The following is a 21,977-nucleotide window of genomic DNA, read 5'->3' on the forward strand; positions in this document are numbered from 1 at the left end:
ACTTTTCTAGAACAAAGAACAATTAATTTGGGCCCTGGGAGTAGGTTACAAATAAAGAGAACAGGAAACTACCAGAGAAGCTTCAATGCTAAGCTTCTCTACACAGGAGGAGGCAGGTATACGATTGGAAAAAGAGAAAAGACAGTCAGGGAATGAGCGATTCTAATACTTAACAGGTTTTTACAGGTAACAGACATACAAGAATCCAGAGGTCCACTCTCTGATCACAGTCTGTGGAAGTAAAAGGACAAACATGGGAAAAGGAGGGTTGAGGTTGAATGGTTTCATTTTGGAACCCATAACTGGTCATTGGCAGGGGTCACCAAAGAGTAATGCGTAAAAGAATGTCAGTTGTTCTCAGACAAGGAAAGAAGGGGCTACTTCACTTTCCAGAAATAGTCATTGTTCAGCCAAAATTGAAAAGCCAACAGAGTGAGGATAGGGAGCCAATCATGATCTTTATAAAGAACATAAAATAGTGGGCTGGTAAGATGGCTCAGTGGGTAAAGGTACGTACTACACAAGCCTTTACATCCTAAGTTTGATGCTCAGGATCCCCATAAAGATCGAAGGAGAGAACCAACTCCACAAAGTTTTCTTCTGGTCTCTACTTTTACCCGCCAGATGTATCATGCACTCATCATCATCATCACCATCATCATCACCATCACCATCACCACTACTACCAAGGCATTTGAATGTCAGTCTCTGATAAGGGCTACTCTGTGCTCCCAAGATATTGTCTCAAAAACCTGTGACCTCTTATGAGGACACACTGTGTCCCCACAGCAGAGGCAGAATCTAAGGAGAGAAACAGTTTTCACAAGCAGCCCTCGTGTACATGTAGCAAGTCACTAATGATGTTGAAACCCACGGAACCCAGGCAACCCTGAAAGATCCAAGATGATGATGTTGGAGATTGAGTGTATAATATGTGGCTTCTGGAGGATACATTCAGAGACCAGTTGAGATTAGACAGTTATCACTCTACTCCAAGACTTGTATTCTTTGCAGGTCCTTTGAGGGTCTCACTGAGACAGTCATCATTTCCTTAAATTTTACTGTTAGTGTTTACTGTAAGCCTGCCACTGTTCTGGGAACAGAAATATTAGTGGGGAACATAGCAGCATGAAAGTCCTTGTCTACTGAAACTTACATTCTAGAGAAGTAGACAGACAACACATGAATAATCAATTAACAAGACAAGCCTCAATGGTGATAAATGACAGGAAGAGAATGGTAGCATAGTAAAGAGGGAGTGGTGAAGAGTGACAGGGACAAACAGGCTTCCTTGGAGGACAAACACAGTAGCTAAGAACAGAAGAATACACATATAGACAAATCTAGAAGTAGATATAGTAGTGAACACAAAATCCCAGAGAAAAGAGAACCCTGAAGTATCAGAGGACAGTAAAGTGGATATTGAGGCTGAAGCCTAGCCAAAAGCAAGGAGAGAAACACAAGAAGAATGCAAGAGGGGAGCAGGCTTTTATGTCTTAAAGTTCTTCCAACCTCAATAGAAGTTCAAGGATTTACTTATTACCCAAGTCTTGACGTTTGAAGACAGCTACTATTCTGAAAGGGAAGAGAGAGATCATTCATCTACCTCTTTGATTCTGAAATGGAAATTGTGGCCACTTGCTCCCAGGAGATACTGTGTTTGTAGTGTATGGGTTTTATGGAAGGCATTAGGCAGGTAGGGATTTCCTGGATGCAGGTGGACTGACTGGGAAGCCACTAAGAATGGTGGACTGAGAGCACTTAGAGTCTTGTGCCAAAGGAGTGCTGCTCCCAAAATAACTTGAAAACTTAAAAATGATGCCTTTTAGCAAAAGAAACAAGCTCTGCAAATAAAATTTTGCTGTGACACGATCCTGGGATTTTGAAATTTGTACCACTGCCAATGGTCCTCGCATTTTTCAAATAATACAAAGTAGAAGATATGTAACAGCTGTAGGTGGGTGATGCACATGGTCCTAAAAGAATATGGAGCCATAGCAAGAATGGAAGAACTGATTTGGTAGATTTCAATTGGGTCATCTGTGAATACTTTTAAAATATCAGCACACCTGCAGAAAAGCAGATCCTATGCTTGCACCTCTGCAGTTGGTACTTTCTGCCATGTCCTGAGATGATGATACTATTAATTGGATAAAAATTAAACTGCAACAAATCCACCTGCTGGCTCTCTTCAAGTGCTCTGCTGCCTCAGCTCCTTAGATTCTCTTTACAACCTTAGAAATATTAATGAGAACTGAGGTTGATTTCAGGAACAGGTTCTGTTTACTAATGCTTTAACAACTAGATATAAGTAGGCATAGGGGCAGTTTCTGAGTCCAACAGCATACCATGTTAAATGGTCAGAGGATTGTTTACAACAAAAAAACCCTTTAAACATTTAATCTGAGTACAATTTTAATGTCCAAATTTCATTCTATATATGTATTCGACTATTTGTTAAACTATGAATTAAAACTATTCATTATATTATAAATTAAAATGGCTACATTTAATTGCGTTGTTGGTCAAAAGGTTCTCATGGGAACCCAGAACAACCCAGGCTATTGCCAAGAAAATATGGGTTGCTCTTCACAAAGTGACAGCATGGCCTCATTGCTGATAACAATATCTATTAAAATCATTGAACATGGAGAAGTTGAGCTGATGCATACATAGAGCTTCCACCCCTACATGCTAGCAGCTTGTATAGGAAGGTACTCTGCACATTATCAAGGAAGTAATGTGAACACTATCCCAGGCACAAACCCTTTTGTCTAAATGTTATTCTGCTTACATATGCTAGGGCGATGGTAGTACTAAGCTTGTGGGAGAAAGCCATCAATATCTGATTTGACTTAAGGTCTACTCTACAAGATAGAACCCATGCTCAAAACAACTTGATAACCAAGAACCTGAGACTAGATAGCCAAGAGACTTTGGTAAAACCAAATACTACTGTTCTTAAAAAAAGAAGAAAAAGAAAAAAACATGTAGCAGTAAAATGACTCCTAATGACAGTCTGCTATACTCATAAGTCAGTGCCTTGCTCGTCCATCATCAGAGAAGCTTCCTCCCATAGCAGATGGGAACAAATACAGAAACCCATATCAATGCATTGTCCTAAGGTGAGAGACCTTGGAACATGTAATCCCAAATAGGATGCCTCCATCAAATCCCTCTCCTATAGCTCAGGAATATTCTCAGAAGAGGATAGGGAAAGAGCTGTAAGAGACAGAGGAGAGACCAAGAAAGCAAGGACCTCTAAATCAATGTGATCTCCATTCGTATGCACTCAGAGATTGAGGTAGCACGCACACGTTTAATGTGTATACATGCTTAATGCAATACCAGCTTTCACTTCTTCCCTATTCCCTTAGATTTTTGAAACAAGAAATATTAGTTATGTTGGATGAAGCAAATTTGGAAGGTAATGTGTTTAAGTGGGAGAAGACACTACATTTCTATAACCTTTTTGCAAAATTGTGTAAAATTTTCGATACATCACTAAAACCTGGCAAATGAGAAGGACTCTTATTTTAAATTTCTTTGCATCATGAAATCAAATGCTGTGTCAGTGACACATTTTAACTAAAACTCACTCATGCCTCTTATAAATGAAACATTTTAAATAAATTCTAGAATATTGAATACTGGCTACCTGGAAAATATAGGTTCATTGAGTCACTCATGTTTCACTATACAATATCAAAATAACTCATATTTGTATGCCATGATACCTATCTTATCAGAAAAGAAAGTTAAATGTTGGGAAATGATCAATCATGATTATGATGGTAAGGGCAAGATATACAAATCCAAATTTTGAGTCTTTCAAACTCAAAATTTACAGCTGACACAAATGTTGTCAGTTTCTTTTTGTCACAGGCACAAAATTTCTCTATTCATTTACAATTTTAGTCAGATCCATAATTCTACATAACCATTATCTACATGTCAGCCCTCAAGACAAAGAATGTTCAATGAAGTTTTCATTGGTTTTGTTTACAATTCAAACAATTTCTCACTTCAAACCATGCAATAAACAACAATGAAAAATGTCTGTCTATTATATTATTCAACACATTCAGAACTGGGGTACAATAGCCAAGAAAATCGAGTAAAAGAAGTAAGGTAGATTTGGGCCTATAGAATTAGAAGTATCAGGCATGGCCGTTTGGTGCTTTTGTTTCAGGGCCTAGATTGAGGTAGAGCATTATGGCAGAAAGCATTTGATGGAGTGTACTTTAGTGTACTTAAGTGTAACTGAAAGAGAGAGAGAGAGAGAGAGAGAGAGAGAGAGAGAGAGAGAGAGAGAGAGAGGTGGAGGGAAACAAAAACAAACCATTCAAGCCAATGACATAGTTCCTCCCTCTAATACAATCTCCCAAAGTCTCTATCATCCCCCAATAGGCCAGAAAGCATGTCTATTGGATCATGAAATTGGAACCATCATGGTCTAATGGCAAAGACCTCACATCTGAAATTGCTGTACTAAGGACTAAGCCTTCAACTAGTGAGATCTGGGGAGCATCTTAGATTCAAAGGATAACACATATCCCTCAAATTTTACTAAAGTTAACAATTTTTAGTAGTTCATTAAAGGCATATTAGGAAAGATTAACCTTTGTGAGCATATGACACGAAGAGCCCAATGGCTTCTGGTGCATGTTGGTGCTATCATCAATCAAGCCCGCAATAGGAAGTTGTAGTGTCATTTTTCAGCATCCACGCACAGTGCAAAACTCAGTTGCATCTTTTTGCTTCTCTTTACATTTTTTGTTAATATATAAAGGAATGGCTTTCACTATGATATTTTCTTCCATACAAATCATGATGCTTAAAGATATTTGAGTGCTAGTGATTTACATTTAACCTGAAAGTTGTTATTTGTATTGTTTAGGTCAGGACTGTTCAGGCTCTCAGGCAAAGCACGGTAGTGCTGGAATGAGATACAGCAGGAGTGGTTGATTACAGTGCTCACACTTTGCATTTGTCCAAAGGACTTGCACTTAACAGGTTGCAGACAGTGTTGTTTTGTGCTTATTTGTGTATATTTTGGAGGTAGAAGAATACGTGTGTGTGTGTGTGTGTGTATGTGTGTGTGTGTGTGTGTGTGTGTGTGTGTGTATTCATACCTGTAGAGATCAGAGAAGAATGGTTGAGAGTCAATTTCTTTTCTGCCACCTTGTGAATCCAAAAGGATTAAATTCAGGTTATCAACAGGAACAGGCATCATTCCCCCTCTGAGCCATTGCACTAGACCATGTGTTCCCACTACTACTGACCTAGCAAAGATGGCTGAGGGTAGTGGGCCTAAGAGTCTACTACATCACAGTTGCCATTAGGTATTACTTTATTGCCATTTTAAAGTTCCTTCTGTTAAAGGAACCACAAGCTCCTGTTATGGAAATGTGGATCTATGGAGCTGCTTAGAACTCCGAGGATGGAGCAGTGGCGTGTTTTGATGGTTAGACTAATTGTCAACTTGACAGAATGTAGTCACCCCGGAGATGTGCCTGAGTGTGGTGTGGCACCCTTCCCTGGCCAGAGGATCCTTAGAAAGTGATTGAGCATGCATCGTGCACTCATTGCTCTCTGCTTCCTGAGGCCAGTGTGACCAGGTGTCTGGAGTCTTACCACACTGACTTCCCCCAAAGAAATGGACTATAACCTAAACACAAATGCCAAACCAAATATTCTGTCCTGACTAGTTTTTTGTCTGAGCATTTTCACTCCTCCACAGGAAAGACAAAGGTAGATGGTATCAGGAAAAAAAAAAGCTCAATGTAGTAATCATTTAAAAACTATTCTCACAGTTTAGTAAAGAATAAAATGTCATTTTCAACACTTAGCAGGTTGCCAAATGTTGCTACTGAGGAAACAAGAAAGATCATACACATAGATATTCAGAAAGAACAATATAGAAGGTGTCCTTTGGGAACACAATGACGCTAGTGTATAAAGTGGTGAACAGGAAATGAAGGAATTAGTTGGGATAGAGGAAAAGGAAGTGGAATCACCTAAAACAAACCACACAGGGGTGCTGCTTACTGTCCTGCCACACACACATGGCTTTCTCAATCTGCTTTCTTATACAACCCAAGACCACCAGCCCTAGGATGGCCCAACCCACAATGGACTGGACCCTCCCATATTGACCACTAATTAAGAAAATGCCTTACACCTGGGTTCAGAGAGTGCCCTGAACACATTTGAATATTAAGCCACACCTATACTGTTCTTCACCCTAGAACATGGACAGAACTCGGGTCTTAGAGAAAAGGTATTGGGTGCCTTATGTTCGTTTGTTTTCAGGGTCTGACAGAGTATTGAATCCATAGCAATTACTCAGATAGATGTGGGACTAATACGATGATTCAGCCATTAGCCTTTTTACAGTAAAATTAAGTAACCTCCTTCGCCTGACCTTTCCTTCTCAGCTCAGTCATCCAAATGCATTTGATTTTTTCTTCCAGTTTAGTTTAGCTCAGCAAACATTTACTGAACATTTGCTGTCCCAAGAAATTGGATTGAAATCAAGAAAGGTCATTGGAATACAGTGTGGACCTATCTTCTAATTGCTGAGACTTTATAGAAAGAGGATATATTTGTCTTCGTTACAGTTTCTATTGCAGCAACGAAATACCACGACCAGAAAACAAGTTGGAGAGGGAAAGGTGTGTTGAGTTTACAGTTCCATGTGACTCTTGTTTTAGTTACGGTTTCCATCGCTATGAAGACATACTCTTATACCGCAAGACAACTCTTATAAAGGACAGCATGTAATTGGAGCTAGCTTGCTGGTTCTGAGCTTTAGTCTGTTATCACCATGGTGGGAAGCATAGCAGCATCCAGGCAGGCACAGAACGGGAGTGGCTGAGAGTTCTAGATCTTGTTCCAAAAGCAAACAGGAGATGGAAGACTGGCTGTCTCATGGCTAGGAGGTCTCAAAGCCCACCCCCGCAGTGAAACCCGTCCTCCAACAAGTCCACACCTACTCTAACAAAGCAACACCTAATAGTGACACTCCCTCAGCCAAACATGTTCAAACCACCACAGCTGTTCATCACCAAAGTCAGTCAAGACAGGGAATCATCAAGGCTGGAACCTGAAGGCAGGAGCTGATGCAGAGGCCATAGAGGAGTGCTGCTTACTGGCTTGCTTCACAAGGCTTGCTTGGACTGCTTTTCTATAGAAAAAAGGACCACTAGCCTAAGGATGTCACCATTCACAATGGGCTGGACCTACCTACATTGATCACTAATTTTAAAATGCCTTACAGATGGATCTCCTGGAGGCATTTCCTCAATTAAGGCTCCCTCCTCCCTAATGATTTTAGCTTGGGTCAAGTAGACATAAAGCCAACCACTACAATATTCACTAGCCTTGTATTCAATTTGTGTCATGCACAAAGTTATGCAGAAGCATAGAAGGAAGGGAAGGCAGCTTTGACTCCATGAAGCAGCTAAGGAACACATCACAGATAACAGATGAGGTGGGGTTTGTTATTGGAAGATGAATTGAGTACTGAAGAGAGGAGAAGCATGCTAGGCAGAAAAGCCTTCTGTTCAGTTAAGTCCATGAAAGAGTTTAGTCAGTCCCTCCCATATCCATGTACTACATAATTCTGGCACAGAAAATGCACAACTGAATTGTTATGCTTTGAATGGATGCTGGCAATGGAATGTGGCAGGTAAGAACGTAAGCAAGTACAGTACAATGTGCAAAAGTGAGTTGTAGAACTGTTTAAAAAAACTATGTAAAGAAAATGAAGGGGAAATGGGGATCTGTACAGAGTAGAGCACTCTATGTGTTGGCAAGGGATACATGAGGCCCCACAGAGAAAGCATAAATGAATCAAGGGAACAGTGAGCAGTTTACAAAAGGCTGAGCCTGTCCCTGGCTTGCACATGTTTTCTTTCATCCTCACAATGTTGAGTTGTGTGGCAGCCATGAGAATGTGCTTCGCACACTGCCAGCCACAGGGAGCATAATTCACAGGAGCCCAGCTGCAACGCTCTGAAAGCTGAAATTTATTCTGAAGTTTGCCCCAAGGCCATGCTTCCCAAGAGCTGCTCTGAACAGCCAATGACAGTGCCGCAGGACTGTGGAGGTAGGGTGCAATCTGAGAGATGGAGGATTCTTCTAATGTATTTCACACTGGCAATCTAAGAGATTAGCAACTACCCTCCCTCCTAGTCTCTTTCACTTAGCAAGAGTGGGAGTTGCGTTGCATGGACAGACCATGGCTCTTCAGGCTTTCAGGCTATTTCTCATTTTTCTTTCACAGCCATTTAATCCTGTCTTGACACATGTTTCTCAGAGGACTTAAAAATAGCACACATTGTGTTTGGAGGGGTGGGGAGAGGGAGTGTGTGTGTGTGTGTGTGTGTGTGTGTGTGAGAGAGAGAGAGAGAGAGAGAGAGAGAGAGAGAGAGAGAAAGAGAGAGAGAGGGAGGTTGGAGGAGACAGAGAGACACAGAGACAGAGGGAAAGAGGCAGAAGAGGGAGAGACAAGGAAAGAAGGAGGGAGGAAGAGGAAAGCAGGAGAGAGAGAGAGAGAGAGAGAGAGAGAGAGAGAGAGAGAGAGAGAGAGACTAACATTTAAAGCTTAATATTTGATCTAAGAAAGAATCATTCCTGGATTTCCTTAAGGAACAAAAATAATCATTCAGCATTAGGCCCATGCTCCAGATTAGAGCCAATATGAAAGGGCTGAGTGGTGGCTTTGTATGAAAGGAATGGCCACACCCTACGTGCCCTACCTTTGACTATCTCCAATGCAAAGACTGTTTGCCACTTAGTTTCATTCTTGTTCTTTTATTCTTTTGGAGCTCATCAGCCACCCTCCTCCTTTTTCTATACCCTTTTAAAATTTTGTAACCTTCATGGACATTCTGGCTTGACAGTCATCCTTTGAGCACCACATCTCAGTGAGATGACAGGGCTAACAAGGTCGTGAGATGATGTCGTGGAAGGAATACAGACTGAAATCAGGAAGAGCAGTGAGAGCCAATGAAGTAAGAAAGCAGGGAGGAGAGAGTGGAAGTTGAAAGAAGCTGGCAGTTTTTAAGGAAGAGCTAAGAGGAACAAGATTCATGTGTTGAATCATGTGTATGGACTGACAAGCAAGCAGAAGTCAAGGATGACCATCATGAGACTCCCACTTCTCTCCTAATTCTCCTAATACTGCTCTAAACAGACATCCTTTTAAATGATTTTCTGGAAACTTCAGCAGATGCATCATTGAAAGTAGATGATTTAATGGGGAGATAAGCGAACAACCAATTGCTACCAGCTTAACATTAAGAAGTGATCAAGAAACTAAGATACCTTGTTGAAACTTATAATAAATATGTGATTGTCTCTAGTGGCATTACAGGTTGTAAGTGTTCCTGTGATATTTTGCAATAACCCTCTTCATTTTACATTTCTAGAGGAAGTTATTACTTAGTGTCTAAAATACAGAAATCTCTCAATGATTCTTGCCAAGTATTAGAGATTTTTTCTCAAGGTATCAGTATTTTTTTCTTCTCTGTTAGCACCAGTGATTTTCAAAAATTCAATTAATATTCTAAATGAACTTCAATTACTTCTCCCAAATTTGCTTCCCCATCTTGTGTGTGCATTGGTGAGCTCTATGCTTGCCTCCATGGCACCACTTCCACCTTGCTGACAGCCTTGCAATATGGCTGTTGTTATCTCCATTTTACAAAAAAGAAAACTAAACTCAAGTTTGAGAATGGCAGAATAAGCCATCGACCTCAGGTCAAAATGGCCCAACTCCATGCTTATTGACTAATCAGAATTTTTAAAACAAATTTCATGATATCAATACACATGGTTTAAAGCCTTTTGAAAGACAAAAACAAGAGTACTTATTACTATGTTAAGTATCCCACTGCTAACAAATTAATCTTGAGCTTAGAAGGAGCTGGGTAATGTGATGAAAGCAGTACTTAGACCCTGAAACATCTGCCTTTGCATTTTAAATCCAGTGAGCAGTTGCTATGTATATTTAAATAAGTCAATCAATCTTGTGTTTAAGTTCCTAGTGTACAAAAAGAGGCTAGCACTACTTCCCAGGTTGGGGGTCACAAGACACCTGTGTCACTGTTTAGCACGTAATAAAATGATTTGTTCCCTTAAGAATATTTAATTTGTTATTTAGTACTTTGTAGCTTTCTAAACTCCCCTTCTAAATCAAGAATGCTGACCTATTCCTTTAATTCCAACCACTTGGGAGCCCAAAACAAGAATATGGCATGATTAAGCCTATATGGGGTAACTTGATGACATTTGTCTTAAAATAAAAGGGCCAGCAGTGTGGCTCCGTGATGTACTATGTGCCTAGCCTGTGCAAAGTCCTATTCAATCCCCAGTACCTATCACAAGACGTTGCAGATGAGAGAAGGGAATTTGAACTCAGTCTTGTGCCACAACTGCTCTGACTCATGTCTCCACTGTTGGACTTCAAGAGTGCATTTCTGGGTATGTGTGTGTTAGGGTGTGTGTGTGTGTGTGTGTGTGTGTGTGTGTGTGTGTGTCTGTGTGTGTTAGGGTGTGTGTGTGTGTTAGGGTGTGTGTGTGTGTGTTAGGGTGTGTGTGTGTCTGTGTGTGTGTGTCTGTGTGTGTTAGGGTGTGTGTGTGTGTTAGGGTGTGTGTGTGTGTGTCTGTGTGTGTGTGTCTGTGTGTGTTAGGGTGTGTGTGTGTGTCTGTGTGTGTGTTAGGGTATGTGTGTGTATGTGTGTGTGTGTTAGGGTGTGTGTGTGTGTGTTAGGGTGTGTGTGTCTGTGTGTGTGTGTTAGTGTGTGTGTGTTGTGTGTGTGTGCGTGTTTGTGTTGTACTTTAGAAAAATAATGCTACAACAAAACATTGCACATAGCTATGGATATTTCTCTGGGATAATTTCCCAGAACAGAATTATTAAGAAAAATAGTTTTATTTTCCTTTTTTATTGGATTTTTTATTTAAATTTTAAATGTTATTCCCTTTCCTGGTTTCCCAGACATAAGCCCCCCTATCTTACCCCCTCCCCTTTTCTATAAGGGGTTTCCCCTGCCCACCCCCCTTCCCAGCCTCCCGACATTCCCCTACACTGGGGGTCCAACCTTTGCAAGACCAAGGGCTTCTCCTTCCATTGGTGCCCAACAAGGACATCCTTTGCTACATATGCAGTTGGAGCCATGGGTCAGCCCATGTAAAAGAGAATTTTATTTCTAAAATAAAAAAAATTTATATATCTATAGAACATTATATAAAAGGATGAGTTTTTGTTGTGGCTTAACTTTCTCTTTTGGCAACTTTTTTTTGAGGATACATTCTTTTAAAAGAGGAGCCTTCCTAGGAACATGGTGCTTGTCATACTGACAGAGCACATGCAGCAGGAAGCACCATTATCTAGACAATGGCTTATGTTTTTGAGGATAGTCAGCGAAAGTGGAAAATTGGAAACCAGGGGAAAAATAGTCACATGCTTTAGTCATGGAATCTACCCAATCAAAAGTATACAAAAACCAGCCTACAACCCCATACAGGTGTTGTCCTCACTAGCATGACTCAATCTCTAGTCTCTACTGATGGTGATCTAAGAGTGTCAGCCAGAGGTCAGCTGGTTCCCATGGAGAGATGCCTCTCAGAAGAGGAAAAAGCTGAGACCTTCCTTCATAGCCAGAAGCTCTGGGGACAAATGTCAGGGGGTGGAAATGACTAAACCATGGAGAGAAGCAAACTGTGCGTTGTCAGCTGGTGGCAACAGTTAGGAGAGACAGGAAGCAAAGGCAGAAAGCACTGCGAATCATTTTTTAACCTATTTCAGACAAACATCTTCTTAAAAAATTGTAGAGACTAATCAGACCCATCTGGAAGACTGAATTTAGTAGGACTACAAAAGCTTTGGAGAATTCTGAGATCAGAAACACAAAGCAAGTTAAAATCTGTTTATATCTGCATCTTTCCATTGTGGAGTTCCTGTCCATTCATTTTTTTCCTTGGTGTGGGATTCAGGTCAGGGAAATGGATAGTAGGGAACTGAAGAACCACCACATGCTCTGTGTTATAGTGATTCCTTTAAACAGTGGTTAAGTGTTCCTTTGTTCTCAAAGCAGCTACTTTCAAGATTTGTTGAATCACAGAATGTTTGAAAGACACAATAGTGATGGTTTTTCCCTTCTAAAATTTCATCAAACATTTTCTTCACTCAGAGTAGTTTTCCTGTATATAGCCAATATTCCTAAAGAACTCTTAAAGTCATCCGTTTTCATTCTTGATAGACTTTTGGGCCCTCATACTTTTTGACTCTAAGTTGCTTTCTGAGCGAAGGCTCTGCCCACCCTTCAAAACTAGCATGTCCCCAGTTTGGATGTCCGAGCTAAGCCACAAGTTGAATACTCCATATTTACCTTTTCTATTCTTATATTTATATAGATTAAAGTGACTTCTATTTCCACAATGCATTCCTCAAGGAATTAGACTTCTATTGTGTTCTGTGTGAGTCTTGCCTTTAATATCACTTCAAGTACAGTCTCTGTAGGTGTTTCAACTCATCAGTCACTCATAAAATACTGATTGATAACACTGTGTTCCAGATAAGTCTCAAAATAATAAAGAAAACCAATAAACAGACATCTGTAAATGACAATATGTGAACCAAGTTAACATACACATCTCTGAAAATACAAGAGAGAAATGCAGATGACTAGCTATGGAGAATGCATTCCATCCTTACAAACTACCATAGTCTGGCTTCGGGTATCAGTGTCAGTCAGATCACCTGAAACTCCAGACCCAGATCTATCAAAAACTGGACTCATGTGCATGAACCCAGGCAAAAATGCAGATATGCATAGAATCAATTAAAAAATATTCATTGGGGTTGGGGATTTAGCTCAGTGGTAGAGCGCTTGCCTAGGAAGCGCAAGGCCCTGGGTTCGGTCCCCAGCTCCGAAAAAAAAGAACCAAAAAAAAATATTCATAAATCAAATCACCAGAGACTAGAAACATTGCTTGGTGGTTAGGACATTTATGGCCCTTGAAGATCTGGGTTTGGTTCCTAGCATCCATACAGTGGCTCATAGCAACCTGCAACTGCAGTCTCGGGGAAGCTGATGCCCCTTCTGGCCTCCTCAGACAATGACCACATATGCATGGCAAATGCATACAGTCAGGCACTTACATACACATAAGATAAATCTTTAATAAAAACACAAAAAGAAGTAGCCTACTTTGAGAGTAGGGGTGATCATTTAACATTACCTGGAGCAAACTTAATTCAACAGAATCATGAAAGTACCTATGATCAGTTGAGTGAATGGATATGAATTTTTAATTCAATTGTTTCTAAAATTCCAGTATCATGTCTCACAGATGTATGGGAAAGAAAAAACTATAATAACATGAAACACTCTAAATACCCAACGTAGTCATAAAAGAAAGATAAAAGCTAGAAGATCATACTGCTGGGTTTCAATTTATCCTACAAAGGGAAAAAGCATTAAAACAACATAATATTAGATAAAAATATACATATCAGCCAACGGGAAAAACTAGAGATCTCAGAAAGGATTTAACACATTTACAGTCAATCTTTGAAACAAATTCCAAGAGTAAATAATGAGAAATAATCTTTTTAATAAATGTTAGGAGAAAAACTGGTTATATAACAAAAGTGTATAGATCCTTATGTTACACCAGTAATAAAAACAGCTCAAAATTGATTAAGACTTTAAACATAGGATCAGAAAGTATAAACCTATGGAGGAAATGTGGTCTAAACTGTATTGATTTTGACAGTGTTTTCTTGTCTTTAAATTTAGCTCCCAAAATATAGAAAGCAAAAGCATTGTGTTATCTATCAAGGGAAGCAATTAATAATAAAGGCACAGATATGAATTTGAAGAAAATACTTATAAGCCGTGTAGGTGACATGGGATTAATCCAAAATATATAAAGAGATAGAAATGAAACCACAAAACAGTTTCATTGCACAAGCTCTTGAATGGCTGTTAGGAAGACAAAAGAAATGCTAAAAGAAGGTGGTGTAGAGGGACCCTTATTTAGTATTGTTGGGAAAGTAAACTAGTATAATCAGCACTGAAATAGTAGTAAGGTCCTCAAAAGACTGAAAGCAGAGCCAGCAGAAACTCTAGTATTTCCACTTTTTGTTATTCCCCGGACATCTTGTCATCAGTGTGTGGAGATCTCAATGTCCTCATACTGTGCTGTGGAAAATAACAAGCCAGAACTATGACACATTCCTGAAATGCCAGAGCTGGAGAGCCTGAGGCAAGAGGATCTTTAGTTCTGGGCCAGATTGGCCAACACAGTAGGACTCTGCTAAAATAAACAGCCACCTTTGGAGATCAGTAAATGTGCATCCTGGAGTGGATGGATAAAGAGAATTTGGTATGCAGCTCTATTCAACCTATAAAGAGAAAGTGGTCCTATCCTTTGTAATAACAGAATCAGAAAGCATTATGTCACGTAACATATACAAAAGATAAAAAGATTAATACTATATATTCTCATATGTAAATCTAAACCTATTGATTCATGTAAATAGAATTGTCTTTACCAGACACCAAAGATCAAAGGAATGGATGATAATTAAAGGTTATGATGGGTCAAACAAGAGAAAAAAATTGATTTTTAGGTCAATTATGCACCATGATATTTATAGCTGATAATTGAATTCTGCATAATCCAATGTTCCTGAAACTAAATTTCTAATGTTACCATAATAAGAAAATGTTAAATATCTGAAGGGATAGGTATGCAAATAGATCACATACATTTAAAAATCATATTACAACTATGTGTCCTATAGCTACAATTGTCAATATGTGCTTGAAAAATATTAGCTGACACCAATGCCATCTGAACAATATTATAGAAAATGAACAATTAGATCATGACAAGACACCAGACAAACTACTGTCACCTTTCTTTTTATCCCTTGAATGACACAAATCATCTCCTTTTCACATCTTTCAGTGTCTCCAATAGTCCTGATGTAGACACTTGGTACAATAAATGCTGTATCGAAAGGGATCCACATGCACTCTGCTGTCCTGACTGTCACAACTAAGATAGAGCCATGTATACTGTCACATGGGCCATTTTCCCTTGCCACTGTTTTTCCTTCCACAGCTTTAGCACACTAAGTTATAGAGTTTGGTTTTCTTTTTGGCCACTCTACTCTAACCCTCTCCTCTTTATATGCCTCTGAAATCCCCATAGTCACTGCAAGACTCAACCTAGTGAAAGGCATGGAACAGGTGTATCATAACTAGCAAATAAAATGATGATTATGTGTATGATAATAAGTGTCTCTGATTAATAAAACTTGGATTTTTCAAAGGGCCTCATTATTAGAAAAGATATCAAAGGTATAAACAGGGGCTTTAAAGATTTCTTTCTTATTTATTTATTTATTCATTTATTTATTTATTTATTTATTTATTTGTGTGGGGGAAGGTATATTTATACATGTATATGAGAAACAGCAGAAATCAAAAGAGGGCATTAGATCCCCTGGAGTTGGAATTACAGTTGTGTGTGTGTGTGTGTGTGTGTGTGTGTGTGTGTGTCCATTGTTCCTGTCTCTGCAAATGTACACATGGTATTGTCTGTCATATATCTATATATCTACAGGAGTCCACATAAAATAAAGGATTTTACATGCTTTTGACAAATTTTAAATTTTAAGCTTTCAATATAATTATCCAACTGAGGAAGGAACCCTCAAAAATTCACTTTTCTTACATTTATAAATAATAATTTTTTTTGAAAAGTGCTAGACCGCGGCTGGAGAGATGGCTAGGTACTCACGTTTGATAGTGCTTATCTAGAAACAAGACTTCACTTTGTTTTCCCAACACACATGGATATAGACATACCCACCTACAGCTTCAACAATGGTTATGGGATGAGGACAAGATGGTAAGGGCTTCTTAGCCAGTCAGTCAACCTTGGTCAAAAATGATAAACTTCAAGTTTAGGGAGACCGTGTCATGGGAAATGTAGAAAGCCATAGAGGAAGGCATCTAACATTCTCTTCTTGTCTCTTCATGAGCACACACAGACATATGTACAGCCACTCCTTGTGCACATAAGCACACTCACCAAAAATATTGTTGAACATTACCTTGACATTTATTGTAGCATAACTATAAACATATCTGACATTGTCTTGACATTGAGGTTTTATGACTAATTGTGTGTCCTAATTTAATTTCTCTGGTTTAAGTGTTAATTTTTATTTACTCTTTATCTGTCTTTTTTTACCCCAGAGTGGAACTTAATCAAGCAATCATAAATGGAGTAAGCTATACTTGATGCACAAGCATGAACAAAATATCTAGCAGCAGACCAGTTAAATAAGTGACGACATAGGATCTTAAGGAGATAACACTTTGTCACTTAAAATTGCTAATTTTTAAAGTACCTAGATGTGGGGAAAGGACTGAAGTAAAACGTGAACTGGAAAAACATCAGAACACAATTGTGGAAACAGAATGTAACCATGGTGATATGGATTAAAGAGAATATGTAAATAAGAACTGTTTGGAGATGATAAGTGAATTTTGAGGGATCTTTCAGTATACCTTATTTTTGGAATGCACATGCATATTGGATGTCAATTACTGTAATTAAAGGAATATGAAAAGTTTATCAGAAAGTGTACTGCTCAAATGTTCATGCTGAAGAACTAACATATGGCTTGTCTGTTGCCACTGAAAGTAAATTCTATGCAGCACTGGGAGTCTGTCATGTGTCCTGGCTCTAGAAGGGGGCCCTGCCTTCCAATGTCCAAGTGACTTACATTGGAGCCCATTTGTCTGATGAATAATCCATAAAGCAACAGAAGTTGAGGCAACAGGGCAATGCCCTACTAATTTAACTATTCTATCACATCTTGGTTTTGGTATAACTACTTTCCATTGCTCATGTGAAGATATATTTTCATAGCTGACATTCTAAAAATCCTTTGAAAGTCCCATGTGCTTTATTTTCAAGATTTCCTTTCTTATTAATTGATAATGGTTATTTGAACTGCTGCATAAAGGAATCATTTTTTAAGTAAAAATTATACCACTCCCTGAGTTATTGCAAAGCAAAAACAGGAGAGTTCTTCTGACCTTGCTGTGTCTGCTGACAGCAAGCTTTATGGCTTTGTACGTAAGACTGCTATCACCAAATTTCCATTTGAGTAGTAACATGATAACACAGAGAGCCAGGGGACTAGGTTTTAGATGACAGCACATCATTTAATATCCACTTATTGTTTCTACAGGGAAATTCAGGTCTGGGATTCAGTATTGCTGGAGGGACAGATAATCCTCACATTGGAGATGACCCTGGCATATTTATTACGAAGATTATTCCAGGAGGTGCTGCAGCAGAGGATGGCAGACTCAGGTAAAAATCAAAAGCATTAAAATGACTCGAGCAGTTGATCCACTGCATCAGGTAGTCATATTTGTACCTTTGGAGAATGATAATTTTATAAAACTTCTGAACTTGGAAGGTTATCAAGGCTTTCTGTAGTGACGCTACAAATCTCATTGTACTTGCCGAATTTCAAGTCGTATCTAATTTGTGCATGTTGATAGATAACAAATGTGACATTGGGCAAGACACTGTGAGAAGGGGTTATAAATATATCTTTGATTCTCATGGAGTCACATGTCTACTTGGAAAGAACAATAATATGAAATAAGTCAATAATAGCGCATCTAGAATCAAAACTGTAAATTAGGAACTGAGGTACTGTTACAGGAACGAATACAGAAGTGTTCACAGGCTTTTCAATAGATGTTTAGAGAGAATCAGAGAAACTAATTGGAAGATCCTAGATCTTAAAACATAATTGAATAATGCATTAAGTTACTGCCTAAATCTGAACTGAGACATAGAAAAAGAGCAAATTCTCTGGGAGACTAGAATGAATGTTGCTTTGTTTGGAAAAACACTGTGCACAGAGTTAAATGGGTGGAGTAGATCCAAGACAGCACCTAGGGACACAGTAGTAGCAGTTGGAGCCTAGACCTGCTCTTTTAGACCCTAGAAATGAGTTGTAGAAATAAAAAACCCCACATGGAACAAATAATAAGTAATATATAATACAACCAGGAATTAAGAACAACCTTTAAAAGGAACAAAACTTAAGGGCTCAGAAACTTATGGAAGCTATCCAATATACATAAAATATATATAACAAATATATAATATTTAATATATAACATGTAGAGATGGTAGATAGATAGATAGATAGATAGATAGATAGATAGATAGACAGACAGACAGACAAATAACCATACCTGGTTATAGATCCATATAGGTCAAGAAGATGCAACTGCATCAATAGACCCTTTTTTCTTTTAAACAAAATCTCACATTATAAGGCAAGGATGCCCTCACACTTGTGGTACTATTGTTTCAATGTGTCAAATACTGGGGTTATAATTGCATGCTACTCTACCTTTATATCTTTACATTACTATCATGCGAATATAAACAACTCAATAAATGCTTGCTAATGCATATCTGTGATATTAATAAATAGAGAAAAAGAGGTAAACGACATTGGGGATAGGGAGTATGTTAACAGAGGTAACTTCTGGGGACTGTTGAAGATTATAAGGAAGATTCTTCAAGAAGAATTCCTGGAGCCAACAGTAATAACTGCAATCCTGTAGCTAAGAATCGATGAGATTTAAAGAGATAAATCATTACTAAAAAAAAATATCAGCACTGAGATGCATTCTGGCAAGGTCCTGGCTGAAGGAAGGCCAGACTGATAAGATACTAAGCGCAGAATGTAAGGTAATTGACCAGATATCAAAGGTCAGGGAACTCTGCCAAATCAATTCAGTACATTTCTTGTTGAGACTGGACTGAGCGGGTCAAAGCCAAAGCTGATGGTCAAGGCCTCCAGGAAGTGAACTAATAGGAACCTTTCTCTGGTTTGCAAAAGAAGTCTGTCTACCAGAGAGTTAAAGCATGTCCTGTAGATCAAGACAGCATTGGCCAGCATGGCAACGTGTTGGGAAATGTGACTCAAAGAGCAGAAATACAAACGCCATACCCTTGCTCAGTCTGTTTTCCTTTCACATGAATAATCTAGTCTTCTATTTCTCATTTGAAATAGGCAAAGACACCCATTCTCTGTCACAGTGTTCTGATACAGTGATTACATCAGACAGATGCAACTTTGCAGCTTGTTGAGAAGAGCTGTATTTTTCTCAAGTTCACTTGCATATGATTTCAGCCAAAAAGACTTCTGAACATCCTTCCAGGGAATTCATGCTTTGTGGCAATCAAATTTCCACCTTTAATGAGTGATTTTCAGAAAAGAAATATGTATGTTGAACAGTGAGAGATTCAAAACACATGTGTAAGTGTAATTCTGTAAGTCAAGGACAGATTGTGTTTCCTAGTGTTGAATCATAGGCAAGCTGTAGTGATGTGTTTAGACATAAGCTAAGTGTACTAACTTATATTATAGGATTATGATGCCTATAATCCTAGCATTTGAAATGCTGAGGCAGGAGGATTATCATGAATTTGAGACCAACCTCAGATAAAAAAATGATTTTTGGTCCAACCGAGAATACAAAACAAGACTCTGTGTCAAAGAGGAGTGAAACAAGCAAAATAGAAATCCGACTGGTTATAGGAATAATAACTTAGAAATTGTGGGGCCTTAATCATCATCCTCAACTATTTGCTATCTGAAACAGAAGGATCTTTCACCTTCCTAGTAAATTTGTGCACTGGGTTTGAGGGACAATAGTGCTTGCCCTGAGGTTAGGAATTTAAAAAAAAAAGCATTTCTGAGAGTACCACTTGTTGTTGCCTACAAACCATGAGTGGAAATCTCATGTCTATAAAATGGACTGCCCCTGGGTTCCAACCTCATAGGTAGCAATGAATAGCCTAGTAAGAGCAGTGGAAGAAAGGGGAAGCCCTTGGTCCTGCCAAGACTGAACCCCCAGTGAACGTGAATGTTGTGGGGAAGGCGGTAATGGGGGGTAGGATGGGGAGGGGAACATCAATAGAGAAGTGGAGGGGGAGGGGTTAGGGGGATGTTGGCCTGGAAACCGGGAAGGGGAATAACAAACGAAATGTAAATAAGAAATACTCAAGTTAATAAAGATGGGGAAAAATGGGAAGTTTCTTTTCTTGGGAACTTAATTCCATGGTTGTACACAATCCTGAAAAGGAACACTCGTAGAACCTTCATTAGGCATGTTGTGTTCTTGTTTTTATGCTGGTCCACAATTTCCTTCATTCTGATCGCTGTTCATTAGCCCTCATTCTGGCTTCCCAGGCAATGTGTATGACTTCCCAAGGCTAGGCACTGAAAAACCTGAAAAATTCTGTTCTATGCTTCTCCCCGAAACAACAAGATAGATTGAGTTCCTAATCTAGATTACATCCTTTATCTGCATGAAGAAATGTCTTGAGTTTCCTCTTTATTTTAGTGGAACTTTCAAATACTATTGAGATTACTCCCTCCCATGTTCTTGACTGATGTACAGACATTTAGAGTTTCAAATATAATGATCAGATGAAAATCTGGCTTGTGATTTAAATACAGATTATTAAAATTGTGGTGGCAATAATGTCCAAAACTAACATTTTTATGGAGAGGAAACTGAGGCCAGGAAGAATGACACCCTAAAAGATAAAGCATTTGACATAAAACATCAAAGTGTCTTGACTCAAATAATGAGATGTCTGAAGTATCATCAAGAGAGAATAATACACAATATTAATATTAATCCCAATATTAATCCCAATATTAATATTCATCCCATACATGCATTTTCTCAGCATGACAGGAGTAAAACTGAAGTGACAAGATCCAAGGGATACTTTTGTCTGGCCACTCATCCCAGTGACCTAGAATGAAGTGCCCTTTCCAGACTCTATGAAGCCATGGGTTCTAATGCCTATTACTAACAGACTTGACCTTAGAGGAGTGAAACTTCCCTCTCTGGTGTCAGATGGTGAGAGTACTGGCCAAGTCACTAAGGTGTTCTGAAGATTCCTGAGATTACTGAAATCCAAAGCTATGCCAAGAATATAATAGGCACACAAGAAATTCTACCAATACTTCCCTTTTCTTCTTATCTGCCTGCCTACATGGTCTCCACTCTCCTTGCACTCTTCTCCTTACCAAGCTGCTTGTTCCTATCTATCTTTTAAAGGTCCCCCTCTTCTTTGTTACACTATGACATGATATTAAAGGTAACTTTAAAAATAGAAATGGTATCATTTTAAGAAAATAAATGTCTAGTGAGTATCTAGGCAGTGTTTGACTAGGGATATATAAATGTATATGTGTGTATGCTTACGTGTGTGTGTGTGTATGTGTGTATGTGTGTGTCTCATTGTCTAGAGAGATCTTAAAAACATGAGAAACTTTCTTGTGCATGCTAAAAGGTAAAGTGAGAAATGGACTTCTCCCCAGATAAACTAGACTAAAAGCTGAGGTCCAGTCTCATTGGTTCTCCGAGAAAATAGTACAATATTTAGAATAAGAAGACCTGGGTTTCATGTTCTACTTCCTAGCTATCTGGCCTTGGGTCCTTTTGAAGCCTTTTATTTTCTAATTGTCTCACTTGTACATTTGACATATGGTTATGTAGTTCAAGAAGCTTATACAGAGTTTACCTGGAAAAGTAGATATATAAAATGTGATACCTAATTGGGCTTGTTGAAAGAAGATTACTTTCTTGCTTTTGTGGTTCCCCCTCGTTGTGTTGGAGTTTTCCATGTATTATCCTTTGAAAGACTGGGTTTGTGTGAAGATATTGTGTAAATTTGGTTTTGTCACGGAATATTTTGGTTTTTCCATCTATGCTAATCGAGAGTTTTGCTGGGTATAGAAGCCTAGGCGGACACTTGTGGTTTCTTAGGGTCTGTATGACATCTGCCCAGGATCTTCGGACTTTCATAATCTCTCCTGA

General features: G+C 38.8%; 1 protein-coding gene across 23 annotated transcripts in view; it reads left to right on the forward strand.

The window, feature by feature from the left end:
* Positions 1 to 21,977, forward strand: part of Dlg2 (discs large MAGUK scaffold protein 2) — a 2,073,609-nt gene that overhangs the window by 1,457,705 nt on the left and 593,927 nt on the right. For all 23 annotated transcript variants that reach the window (XM_087586773.1, XM_087586779.1, XM_087586780.1 and 20 more), the window contains 1 exon segment: positions 17,294 to 17,418. In XM_087586773.1, coding sequence (XP_087442899.1) covers positions 17,294 to 17,418 — 125 coding nt within the window.

Source organism: Rattus norvegicus, chromosome 1, assembly GCF_021556685.1.
Source record: "Rattus norvegicus strain SHRSP/BbbUtx chromosome 1, alternate assembly SHRSP_T2T, whole genome shotgun sequence".
NCBI classification, from domain to species: Eukaryota; Metazoa; Chordata; class Mammalia; order Rodentia; family Muridae; genus Rattus; species Rattus norvegicus.